This window comes from Pristiophorus japonicus, unplaced genomic scaffold, assembly GCF_044704955.1.
Source record: "Pristiophorus japonicus isolate sPriJap1 unplaced genomic scaffold, sPriJap1.hap1 HAP1_SCAFFOLD_3612, whole genome shotgun sequence".
Taxonomy (NCBI): domain Eukaryota; kingdom Metazoa; phylum Chordata; class Chondrichthyes; family Pristiophoridae; genus Pristiophorus; species Pristiophorus japonicus.
The window spans coordinates 746-13,047 of NW_027253449.1; the positions used below are offsets into that span (position 1 = coordinate 746).

General features: G+C 58.1%; 1 protein-coding gene across 1 annotated transcript; it reads right to left on the reverse strand.

The window, feature by feature from the left end:
- Positions 1 to 908: 908 nt before the first annotated feature.
- On the reverse strand, positions 909 to 10,724 carry LOC139250272 (phosphoenolpyruvate carboxykinase [GTP], mitochondrial-like; the record flags this gene model as incomplete). Its single annotated transcript, XM_070872769.1, has 4 exons — positions 10,543 to 10,724; positions 7,051 to 7,269; positions 3,197 to 3,334; positions 909 to 1,004 (listed from the first exon to the last, which is right to left on the reverse strand). Coding segments are annotated over exons 1-4 (532 nt in total), but the record flags the coding sequence as incomplete, so codon positions are not given.
- Positions 10,725 to 12,302: the final 1,578 nt, after the last annotated feature.

A 12,302-nucleotide genomic window follows, 5' to 3' on the forward strand; every position in this document is an offset into this window, starting at 1 on the left:
GAGAGAGAGAGAGAGAGAGAGAGCGAGCGTGGGTGAGAGAGAGAGAGAGAGAGCGAGCGTGGGTGAGAGAGAGAGAGAGAGAGCGAGCGTGGGTGAGAGAGAGAGAGAGAGAGAGCGAGCGTGGGTGAGAGAGAGAGAGAGAGAGAGCGAGCGTGGGTGAGAGAGAGAGAGAGAGAGAGAGCGTGGGTGTGAGAGAGAGAGAGAGAGAGCGAGCGTGGGTGAGAGAGAGAGAGAGAGAGAGCGAGCGTGGGTGAGAGAGAGAGAGAGAGAGAGAGCGTGGGTGTGAGAGAGAGAGAGAGAGAGCGAGCGTGGGTGAGAGAGAGAGAGAGAGAGAGCGAGCGTGGGTGAGAGAGAGAGAGAGAGAGAGAGAGAGCGAGCGTGGGTGAGAGAGAGAGCGAGCGTGGGTGAGAGAGAGAGAGAGAGAGAGAGAGAGAGCGAGCGTGGGTGAGAGAGAGAGAGAGAGTGAGCGTGGGTGAGAGAGAGAGAGAGAGAGAGCGTGAGCGAGAGAGAGATAGAGAGAGAGAGAGAGAGAGAGAGAGAGCGAGCGTGGGTGTGAGAGAGAGAGAGAGAGAGCGAGCGTGGGTGAGAGAGAGAGAGAGAGAGAGCGAGCGCGAGCGAGAGAGAGATAGAGAGAGCGCGAGCGAGAGAGAGATAGAGAGAGAGAGAGAGAGAGCGCGAGCGAGAGAGAGATAGAGAGAGAGAGAGAGAGCGCGCGAGCGAGGGCGAGTAATCAGTCGCGGACGCCCCGGGGAACATTTGACGGTCGCGGCTCCGCTATCGGAGACACAGCGGCGTGCGCACAGCAAGATTCCAGAAACAACCCGCGCGGGGAGCGACCCGCGGGTCTGTTTGGCGCTCCGCGCGCCCAGACGCCGGAACAAAACCGCGAAGGTCGGCAGGACACGCACCTTTGTGTTCGGCAGCTGCCGTCGACTCCGATCTCATCGCTGACCCGATAAACACCCCGTGACGCCAATTAAACGACTCGTAAACAAGAGGAACGCCTGGGGGAGGGGGCGGGGAGAAACAAAAGCTGCAGTCAGTACCACGAAACCCGTCGCGTGTTCGGACTGGGGGGGGAGGGGGGCCAGACCGAGTCACCCCCCTCAGTTAAAGAGTCGGCCAGGTTCGGGGGCTGTGTGGGCGGGGACTGGAGTCACGTGTAGGCCCAGACCACGTCAAGGACGTGTGCAGTTCTGGTCTCCGTATTTAAAGGAAGGATACACTTGCTTTGGAGGCAGTTCAGAGAAGGTTCACTCGGTTGATTCCGGGGATGAGGGGGTTGACTTAGGAGGAAAGGTTGAGGAGGTTGGGCCTCTACTCATTGGAGTTCAGAAGAATGAGAGGTGATCTTATCGAAACGTATCAGATTACGAGGGGGCTCGACAAGGTGGATGCAGAGAGGATGTTTCCACTGATGGGGGAGACTAGAACTAGGGGCATGGTCTTAGAATAAGGGGCCGCCCATTTAAAACTGGGATGAGGAGGAATTTCTTCTCTCAGAGGGTTGTAAATCTGTGGAACTCTCTGCCCCAGAGAGCTGTGGAGGCTGGGTCATTGAATATATTTAAGGTGGAGATAGACAGATTTTTGAGCGATAAGGGAGTGAAGGGTTATGGGGAGCGGGCGGGGAAGTGGAGCTGAGCCCATGATCGGATCAGCCCATGGTCGTATTAAATGGCGGAGCAGGCTCGAGGGGCCGAATGGCCGACTCCTGCTCCTGTTCCTTGTGTTACCTTCAAAAAGGGGACATCGGTGAAACAGTTGGGTCTTGTTTTTAAACGGAAACCAGCGTTCAAAGACTCCCGCTGGCCCCGGGGCGAGGTTGGAACTCCTGCTCCCTGGCATCACGGGAACAGTAAACAACCGCCGCCGTGTGGTCCCCAATGGCCACTCCGCTCCCCCTCTTCCCCCATCCGCCCCACCAATCCCTGGCTACCTGGCCCTCAAAGACCCAGGCACCTCCACCCTGCCTGCACTACAACAGTGACTCGGAGTAGGCCCCAGATTGGGCCTCAGGCCTCAGCGGAATAATGTGCCTGGCTGCCCTGCCACTCACCCCTCACCCATCCCCCCCCCCCCGCCATTCCAGGAAGGCAGCGCAACGCTGGTCCAGGAAGAGATTTCGGGCCCGCCTGCGCCTCGGTGCTGGGGGAGGAGGGGGGAAGTTTGAAATAGAGGCCACCCTTCCTCCCCCGATTGTGGCATCTACTTCCGGACAACCCGAGCCGAGCAGGCCTGAGGCCTAGGCCCCAACCGCACACCCTCAGCCTGGAGGGGAAGAGCAGGCCTGAAGCCTAGGCCCCAACCGCACACACTCAGCCTGGGGGGGAGAGCAGGCCTGAAGCCTAGGCCCCAACCGCACACCCTCAGCCTGGGGGAAGAGCAGGCCTGAAGCCTAGGCCCCATCCACATACCCTCAGCCTGGGGGAAGAGCAGGCCTGAGGCCTAGGCCCCAACCGCACACCCTCAGCCTGGAGGGGAAGAGCAGGCCTGAGGCCTAGGCCCCAACCGCACACACTCAGGCTGGGGGAAGAGCAGGCCTGAAGCCTAGGCCCCATCCACATACCCTCAGCCTGGGGGAAGAGCAGGCCTGAAGCCTAGGCCCCATCCACATACCCTCAGCCTGGGGGAAGAGCAGGCCTGAAGCCTAGGCCCCCATCCACAAACCCTCAGCCTGGGGGGAAGAGCAGGCCTGAAGCCTAGGCCCCAACCGCACACCCTCAGTCTGGGGGAAGAGCAGGCCTGAAGCCTAGGCCCCCATCCACACACCCTCAGTCTGGGGGAAGAGCAGGCCTGAAGCCTAGGCCCCATCCGCATACCCTCAGCCTGGGGGAAGAGCAGGCCTGAGGCCTAGGCCCCCATCCACACACCCTCAGTCTGGGGGAAGAGCAGGCCTGAAGCCTAGGCCCCCATCCACACTTTCTGCGAGACACGGCACATTGGGAGCCTAGACCCCATCAATTCCCCCTCCCCCCCGCCCCCCACACCTCCCGCCCGCACACAACCCAAGGGGAGCGGGGCCGAGACCTCTGTTTCTCGGGAGAGGCCCCATAAAACGGGCATCAAGGAGCCCACACTCCCGCGGACAACCGCAGGATGAAGGCCGGCCTGCCCCAGGGGCGACGCGTGTACAGCCGCGGACTTGGGGGAGGGGAGGGAAAGCGGTTCCGCGAAGCGCGTGGGAGCCCCTCACCTTCGGGCCTCCTTCCTCCGAATATAATGGCGTCGATCGGGACCCCCTCGGGAGACTCCCAGTCCTTGTCCATGATGGGGCACTGGCTTGCTGGTGCACAGAACCGGGAGTTGGGATGGGCACACGGGTCCTTGTCACCTGCCGATCGAATGGGAGGGGGAGAGGGGGGGAGAGGGGGGGGGGAGAAGAGAGAGAAAAGTTATTACAGAATCACAGAACTGTAATACACCAATTTCCTCGAAACCAGGCAGAGGAAGAGGCCACAAACAAACTTTGGACCGTAAACTAAAATCAATTTAGAATGTGGTTGCCGGGGGGGCGGGGTGTGATGACGCACTCCAGTCCCTCCGGCGCCCACCTCTGGCGGAAGGCCGCGAGCGTACCGGTGGACACCGGGTGCTCCATCTCCAGGGACACCCTGGCTCGGATGTAACCGCGGGAGAGAGGCAGGCAGTCGGGGCTGAACGACTCCCCTCGGCCCGGACCGGCTGATGGCCCCCCCCTTGGCCGTGCCCAGGAGCAGGCCCCACGAGGAGGCCCTCGGACCTGCCCGCTCCCCTCCGCACAGGGTGCCCGAAGACCAGGAGCGTGGGACTGAAGTGCAGCCAGAATTTGAGGAGCGGCCCGGTCAGATAACGGAAGAAGGGGGCTGCAACCTCGCAGACCGAACCTACACGCGGAACACGGACTCCTCCAGACCGCAGAAATTGCAGGCGGCCCGGGAGCCCGTGAACCGACTGAAAAACCGATTGCACGGGACTGTCCCGTGCACCACCCTCCAGGCCAAGTCCCCGATAAATAGAGGGAGGGACTCCCGCGTAGAGAGCTCCCCCCCCCCCATCGGGGACCCCCGCCTCCTCCGGACGGCAAGATGGTACGCCACGGGCGTGTCCGGACGGCAGGCGAGGATGGCGAGGTGGAGAGTGTGCAGGAGCAGCCCGTACAGGAAACCCCTCCCTCCGCGCGGAACCGAAAGGCAACGGAGGGGATTTCCCCCCTCGAGGAGGCTCGAGCCGTGAGGCGCCGGCTCCCGAGGGAGGTTCCGGGGCTTTGGCGCCGATGAGGAATTCCGTCCGGATAGGGTGAAGGGGGAGGGGGGGGGGGGGTCAGTTCGGCCGGGATCGCTCGCCCCCTCTCCCGCCATGTGCTCGAGCCTCCTCGACGCGCCGAACGGAGTCGGGGCGGGCTGGATGGCATCGGGCGGCGGACGTCAGAACAGTTTGCGGCCCCGTGCCAGCGTGCCCGGCGCCAGCCAGCCCGCCCCTCCGCCATCGAGCAGGTCCCTGACCCTGGTCACCTCGCCAGCCACAGCCCTCCCGTCTGCCCGCCACCTGAAACCAGGAATCGAGGAAACCAGCGAGTCCTCCGGTGGCTGAACAGCCCAATACGGGAACCACAGTCCCTGTCACAGGTGGGACAGACAGGGGTTGAGGGAAGGGGAGGGTGGGACTGGTTTGCCGCACGCTCCTTCCGCTGCCTGCGCTTGCTTTCTGCACGCTCTCGGCGACGAGACTCGAGGTGCTCAGCGCCCTCCCGGATGCACTTCCTCCACTTAGGGCGGTCTTTGGCCAGTGGCCCTCAAATCCACCACAGAGCTCATGGTCTACAGGGCTGTATTGATACCCGCCCTCCTGTATGGCTCAGAGACATGGACCATGTACAGTAGGTACCTCACCCCCAGCTCACGGTCTACAGGGCTGTAGTGATACCCTCCCTCCTGTATGGCTCAGAGACATGGACCATGTACAGTAGGTACCTCACCCCCAGCTCACGGTCTACAGGGCTGTAGTGATACCCGCCCTCCTGTATGGCTCAGAGACACGGACCATGTACAGTAGACACCTCAAGTCGCTGGAGAAATACCACCAACGCTGTCTCCGCAAGATCCTGCAAATCCCCCGGGAGGACAGACGCACCAACGTTAGCGTCCTCGACCAGGCCCAACATCCCCAGCATCGAAGCACTGACCACACTCGACCAGCTCCGCTGGGCAGGGCCACATTGTCCGCATGGCCCCCCAGACACGAGACTCCCCAAAGCAAGCGCTCTACTCGGAACTCCTTCACGGCAAGCGAGCCCCAGGTGGGCAGAGGAAACGTTACAAGGGACCACCCTCAAAGCCCTCCCTGATAAAGTGCAACATCCCCCACCGACACCTGGGAGTCCCTGGGCCCAAAGACCAGTCCGCCCTAAGTGGAGGGAGTGCATCCGGGAGGGCGCTGAGCACCTCGAGTCTCGTCGCCGAGAGCGTGCAGAAAGCAAGCGCAGGCAGCGGAAGGAGCGTGCGGCAAACCAGTCCCACCCTCCCCTTCCCTCAACCACTGTCTGTCCCACCTGTGACAGGGACTGTGGCTCCCGTATTGGACTGTTCAGTCACCTGAGGACTCACTGTTAGAGTGGAGGCAAGTCTTCCTCGACTCCGAGGGACTGTCTGTGATGATAATAATGAGGCCGTCAGTGGGAGCTTGCTGTGCGCAAATTGGCTGCCGCGTTTCCCACATTACAACAGTGACTACACTCCAAAAGTACTTCATTGAAATAGAATGGAATGGAATGGAATGGAATAAACCCGAACCCTTCCCCCATGTGAGGGAGGTTTGCATGTCCTGGGGCATCATTCAGCCCCTGACCAACATCATGACGGAAGAAAAAGCACCAACGATGACCTGGCTGCTTACCACATTGTCAGTTGTGGGATATTGCTGAGAGAAAATTGTCCCAAACTGCTCAAGGTCCAATGAAGTCCCTTTCTTCTTGAAGTGCAGTCTCCGGCATAATGCAGGGAAACGCAGTCTCCAATTTACGCACAGCAAGCTCCCATGAACAGGTAATTAGATCATTGGTTTAGATATTCTGCGTTTCTTTTCAAGAGATATTGGTTGAGGGATAAATATTAGACCCCAGACACTGGGGAGAGCTCCCATCTTCTCTTCCAATACGTGCGACCTTTTACATCTCATGCAAGAGGGCAGTAATACAGCCCATGGGCACCTTGGACTTAACGTCGCATCCCTCAGTACTGCCCCTCCGACAGTGCGGCGCTCCCTCGGTGCGGCACTCCCTCGGTGCTGCCCCTCCGACAGTGCGGCGCTCCCTCAGTACTGCCCCTCCGACAGTGCGGCGCTCCCTCAGTACTGCCCCTCCGACAGTGCGGCTCTCCCTCAGTACCGCCCTTCCGACAGTGCGGCGCTCCCTCAGCACTGCCCCTCCGACAGTGCGGGGCTCCCTCAGTACCCGCCTCCGACAGTGCGGGGCTCCCTCAGCACTGCCCCTCCGACAGTGCGGGGCTCCCTCAGCACTGCCCCTCCGACAGTGCGGGGCTCCCTCAGCACTGCCCCTCCAACAGTGCGGCGCTCCCTCAGCACTGCCCCTCCGACAGTGCGGGGCTCCCTCAGCACTGCCCCTCCGACAGTGCGGGGCTCCCTCAGCACTGCCCCTCCGACAGTGCGGGGCTCCCTCAGCACTGCCCCTCCGACAGTGCGGGGCTCCCTCAGCACTGCCCCTCCGACAGTGCGGGGCTCCCTCAGCACTGCCCCTCCGACAGTGCGGGGCTCCCTCAGCACTGCCCCTCCGACAGTGCGGGGCTCCCTCAGCACTGCCCCTCCGACAGTGCGGGGCTCCCTCAGCACTGCCCCTCCGACAGTGCGGGGCTCCCTCAGCACTGCCCCTCCGACAGTGCGGGGCTCCCTCAGCACTGCCCCTCCGACAGTGCGGGGCTCCCTCAGCACTGCCCCTCCGACAGTGCGGGGCTCCCTCAGCACCGCCCCTCCGACAGTGCGGCGCTCGCTCAGTACTGCCCCTGGGGAGCTCGCAGGAAACTTTGCCTCAGTACCGAGGAGGGGGACATATCTTGCCTGCTTTCCATGGCTTGCCGGTCCAGGATGTGACGGTGACTCCGGGAGGCAGTGGCTCCTCGATACCCTCCCAGTAAACCCCTCCCTCGCTGGTGCTGGCCACGTTGGTGAAGACAGTGTTCGTGGCAATGGTCCTCATCGCGTTGGGGTTGGTCTTCATGGAGGTTCCGGGGGCCACACCGAAGAACCCGTTCTCGGGGTTGATGGCTCGCAGGCGGCCTGCGGGAAAGAAGTCGAGATGTCAACGCGCGTCGGAAACATCGGCAGTTCAGAGCCGCCATTTTAACCCGGCCCGCCCGCCATTTTGAATCAGGCTTCCGGACGACACTAAAATCGGTCCTGTGGATGGAACATAGAAACAGAGACAATAGGAGCAGGAGTCGGCCATTCGGCCCCTCGAGCCTGTTACACAGGAGCAGGAGTCGGCCATTCGGCCCCTCGAGCCTGTTACACAGGAACAGGAGGAGGCCATTCGGCCCCTCGAGCCTGTTACACAGGAGCAGGAGGAGGCCATTCGGCCCCTCGAGCCTGCACCATTCAATACGATCATGGCTGATCCTCTATCTCAACACCATATTCCCGCTTTCTCCCCATACCCCTTGATGTCTTTTGTGTCTAGAAATCTATCCGTCTCCCTCTTAAATATATTCAGTGACTTGGCCCCCACAGCCGTCTGTGGTAGAGAATTCCACAGGTTCACCTCCCTCGGAGTGAGAACATTTCTCCTCATCTCGCTCCTAAATTTCCTCCCCCGTATCCTGAGACTGTGTGACCCCTTGTTCTAGACTTCCCAGCCCCGGGGGAAACATCCTCCCCACATCCAGTCTGTCCAACCCCGTCAGAATTTTATACCTTTCAATGAGATCCCCTCTCATTCTTCTAAACTCCAGTGAATACAGGGCCCAGTCGACCCAATCTCTCCTCATACGGCAGTCCTGCCATCCCAGGAATCAGTCTGGTGAACCTTCGCTGCACTCCCTCTGTGGCAAGTGTATCCTTCCTTAGGTAAGGAGACCAAAACTGCGCACAGTACTCCAGGTGTGGTCTCACCAAGGCCCTGTATAACTGGAGTAAGACATCCTTGCTCCTGTACTCGAACCCTCTCGTAATGAAGGCCAACATACCATTGGCCTCCCTAACTGCTTGCTGCACCGGCAGGTTTGCTCTCACTGACTGGTGTACAAGGACACCCAGGTCCCTCTGTACATCCACACTTCCCAAGCCATCACCATTTCAATAATACTTTGTCCTCATGTTTTTCCGACCAAAGTGGATAATGTCACATGTATCCACGTTACACTGCATCTGCCATGTGTTTGCCCACTCACTCAACCGATCTAAATCGCCTTGCATCCTCCTCACAACTCACAATCCCAACTAGTTTTGTGTCGTCAGAAAACTTGGAAATATTACATTTGGTCCCCTCGTCCAATTCATTTATATATATATATATATATATATATATATTGTGAATAGCTGGGGCCCCAGCACTGATCTCCGTTAATGATAATGAAGAAGAAAGCCACGGACTGCAGGAAGATATCGATGGACTGGTCGGGTGGGCAGGGCAGTGGCAAATGGAGTTTAATCCGGAGAAGTGTGAGGGAATGCATTTGGGGAGGGGCTAACAAGGCGAGGGAACACACATTAAATGGTCGGACACTGAGAAGTTTCGAGGAACACAGGGACCTGGGAGTGCAGGTCCACAGATCCCTGAAGGTAGCAGGCCAGGTGGATAAGGTGGTTAAGAAGGCATACGGAATACTTGCCTTTATTGGCCAGGGCATGGAATACAAGAGCAGGGAGGTTATGCTTGAACTGTATAAAACACTGGTTAGGCCACAGCTGGAGTACTGCGTGCAGGTCTGGTCACCACATTACAGGAAAGATGTGATTGCACTGGAGAGGGAACAGAGGAGATTTACCAGGATGTTGCACTGGAGAGGGTACAGAGGAGATTTACCAGGATGTTGCACTAGAGAGGGTACAGAGGAGATTTACCAGGATGTTGCACTGGAGAGGGTACAGAGGAGATTTACCAGGATGTTGCACTAGAGAGGGTACAGAGGAGATTTACCAGGATGTTGCACTAGAGAGGGTACAGAGGAGATTTACCAGGATGTTGCACTGGAGAGGGTACAGAGGAGATTTACCAGGATGTTGCACTGGAGAGGGTACAGAGGAGATTTACCAGGATGTTGCACTGGAGAGGGTACAGAGGAGATTTACCAGGATGTTGCACTGGAGAGGGTGCAGAGGAGATTTACCAGGATGTTGCACTGGAGAGGGTACAGAGGAGATTTACCAGGATATGATTGCACTGGAGAGGGTACAGAGGAGATTTACCAGGATGTTGCACTGGAGAGGGTACAGAGGAGATTTACCAGGATGTTGCCGGGACTGGAGAATTTTAGCGATGAGGAAAGATTGGATAGGCTGGGGTCTGTTTTCCTTGGAACAGAGGAGGCTGAGGGGAGACCTGATTGAGGTGTATAAAACGATGAGGGGCCTGGATAGAGTGGATAGGACGGACCTGTTTCCCTGGGCAGAGGGGTCAACAACCAGGGCGCAGAGATTGAAAGTAATTGGGGGGGGGGAGGAGGTTTTGAGGGGATTTGAGGGGAAATGTCTTCACCCAGAGGGTGGTGGGGGTCTGGGGGGGAACACACGGCCTGAAAGGGGGGTAGAGGCAGAAACCCTCACCACATTTGGATGTGCCCCTGAAGTGCCGTAACCCACAGGGCTACGGACCCAGAGTGGGAAAGTGGGATTAGGCTGGGTAGCTCTTGGTCGGCCGGCACGGACACGATGGACCGAATGGCCTCCTTCCGTGCTGTAAATTTCTCCGATTCTATGACAACCAAACCGGTTTGCGTCATTCAGCCCCTCGAGCCTGTTACACAGGAACAGGAGGAGGCCCATTCAGCCCCTCGAGCTTGTTACACAGGAACAGGAGGAGGCCCATTCAGCCCCTCGAGCCTGTTACACAGGAACAGGAGGAGGCCCATTCAGCCCCTCGAGCCTGTTACACAGGAACAGGAGGAGGCCCATTCAGCCCCTCGAGCCTGTTACACAGGAACAGGAGGAGGCCCATTCAGCCCCTCGAGCCTGTTACACAGGAACAGGAGGAGGCCCATTCAGCCCCTCGAGCCTGTTACACAGGAACAGGAGGAGGCCCATTCAGCCCCTCGAGCCTGTTACACAGGAACAGGAGGAGGCCCATTCAGCCCCTCGAGCCTGTTACACAGGAACAGGAGGAGGCCCATTCAGCCCCTCGAGCCTGTTACACAGGAACAGGAGGAGGCCCATTCAGCCCCTCGAGCCTGTTACACAGGAACAGGAGGAGGCCCATTCAGCCCCTCGAGCCAGTTACACAGGAACAGGAGGAGGCCCATTCGGCCCCTCAAGACTGTTCCGGCCATTCGATGAGCTCGACCTGACCTGTGACCTGTGACACAGTTGCGCGGTGACCAATCCCCCCCCCCCACGTACCTTCACTGTCGAACTTCATCCAAGCGATGTCATCGCCCACACACTCTACCTTCCACCCGGGCAGGGTGGGGCTCATCATGGCCAGGTTGGTCTTGCCGCAGGCGCTGGGGAATGCTGCCGCCACGTATTTCTTGTGTCCCGCTGGATTGGTTATTCCCAGGATCTGGAGAGTCAGGAACAAACAAACAGCTGGTCATTCCCATCCTTGCGCCCCTCCAGTCCTCGCCTCTTCTCCCCATTACAGGTTCGACCTCTCTGGCCCGGAAACATCCGTGGTTCGGCATTGGCTGGAGCGGCTGTCAGTCAGCGAGCCTGTGCGCTGTGATTGGCTGGAGCGGCGGTCAGTCAGCGAGCGTGTGCGCTGCGATTGGCTGGAGCGGCGGTCAGTCAGTGAGCGTGTGTGTGTGTGTGTGCTGCGATTGGCTGGAGCGGCTGTCAATCAGCGAGCGTGTGCTGCGATTGGCTGGAGCGGCTGTCAGTCAGCGAGCGTGTGTGTGTGTGCTGCGATTGGCTGGAGCGGCTGTCAATCAGCGAGCATGTGTGCTGCGATTGGCTGAACCGGCTGTCAGTCAGTGAGCGCGTGCTGCAATTGGCCGGAGCGGCTGTCTATTGACTCTGGATCGGTTCTTATGGACTGGAGGGTAGCTAATGTAACACTACTTTTTAAAAAAGGAGGGAGAGAGAAAACGGGTAATTATAGACCGGTTAGCCTGACATCGGTAGTGGGGAAAATGTTGGAATCAATTATTAAAGATGAAATAGCAGCACATTTGGAAAGCAGTGACAGGATCGGTCCAAGTCAGCATGGATTTATGAAAGGGAAATCATGCTTGACAAATCTTCCGGAATTTTTTGATGATGTAACTAGTAGAGTGGATAAGGGAGAACCAGTGGATGTGGTGTATTTGGACTTTCAAAAGGCTTTTGACAAGGTCCCACACAAGAGATTGGTGTGCAAAATTAAAGCACATGGTATTGGGGGTAATGTACTGACGTGGATAGAGAACTGGTTGGCAGACAGGAAGCAGAGAGTCGGGATAAACGGGTCCTTTTCAGAATGGCAGGCAGTGACTAGTGGAGTGCCGCAGGGCTCAGTGCTGGGACCCCAGCTATTTACAATATACATTAATGATTTGGATGAAGGAATTGAGTGTAATATCTCCAAGTTTGCAGATGACACTAAGCTGGGTGGCGGTGTGAGCTGTGAGGAGGATGCTAAGAGGCTGCAGGGTGACTTGGGACAGGTTAGGTGAGTGGGCAAATGCATGGCAGATGCAGTATAATGTAGATAAATGTGAGGTTATCCACTTTGGGGGCAAGAACACGAAGGCAGAATATTATCTGAATGGTGACAGATTAGGAAAAGGGGAGGTGCAACGAGACCTGGGTGTCATGGTACATCAGTCATTGAAGGTTGGCATGCAGGTACAGCAGGCAGTGAAGAAGGCAAATGGTATGTTGGCCTTCATAGCTAGGGGATTTGAGTATAGGAGCAGGGAGGTCTTACTGCAGTTGTACAGGGCCTTGGTGAGGCCTCACCTGGAATATTGTGTTCAGTTTTGGTCTCCTAATCTGAGGAAGGACATTCTTGCTATTGAGGGAGTGCAGCGAAGGTTCACCAGACTGATTCCCGGGATGGCAGGACTGTCATATGAGGAGAGAGTGGATCGACTGGGCCTGTATTCACTGGAGTTTAGAAGGATGAGGGGATCTCATTGAAACATATAAAATTCTGACGGGACTGGACAGGTTAGATGCAG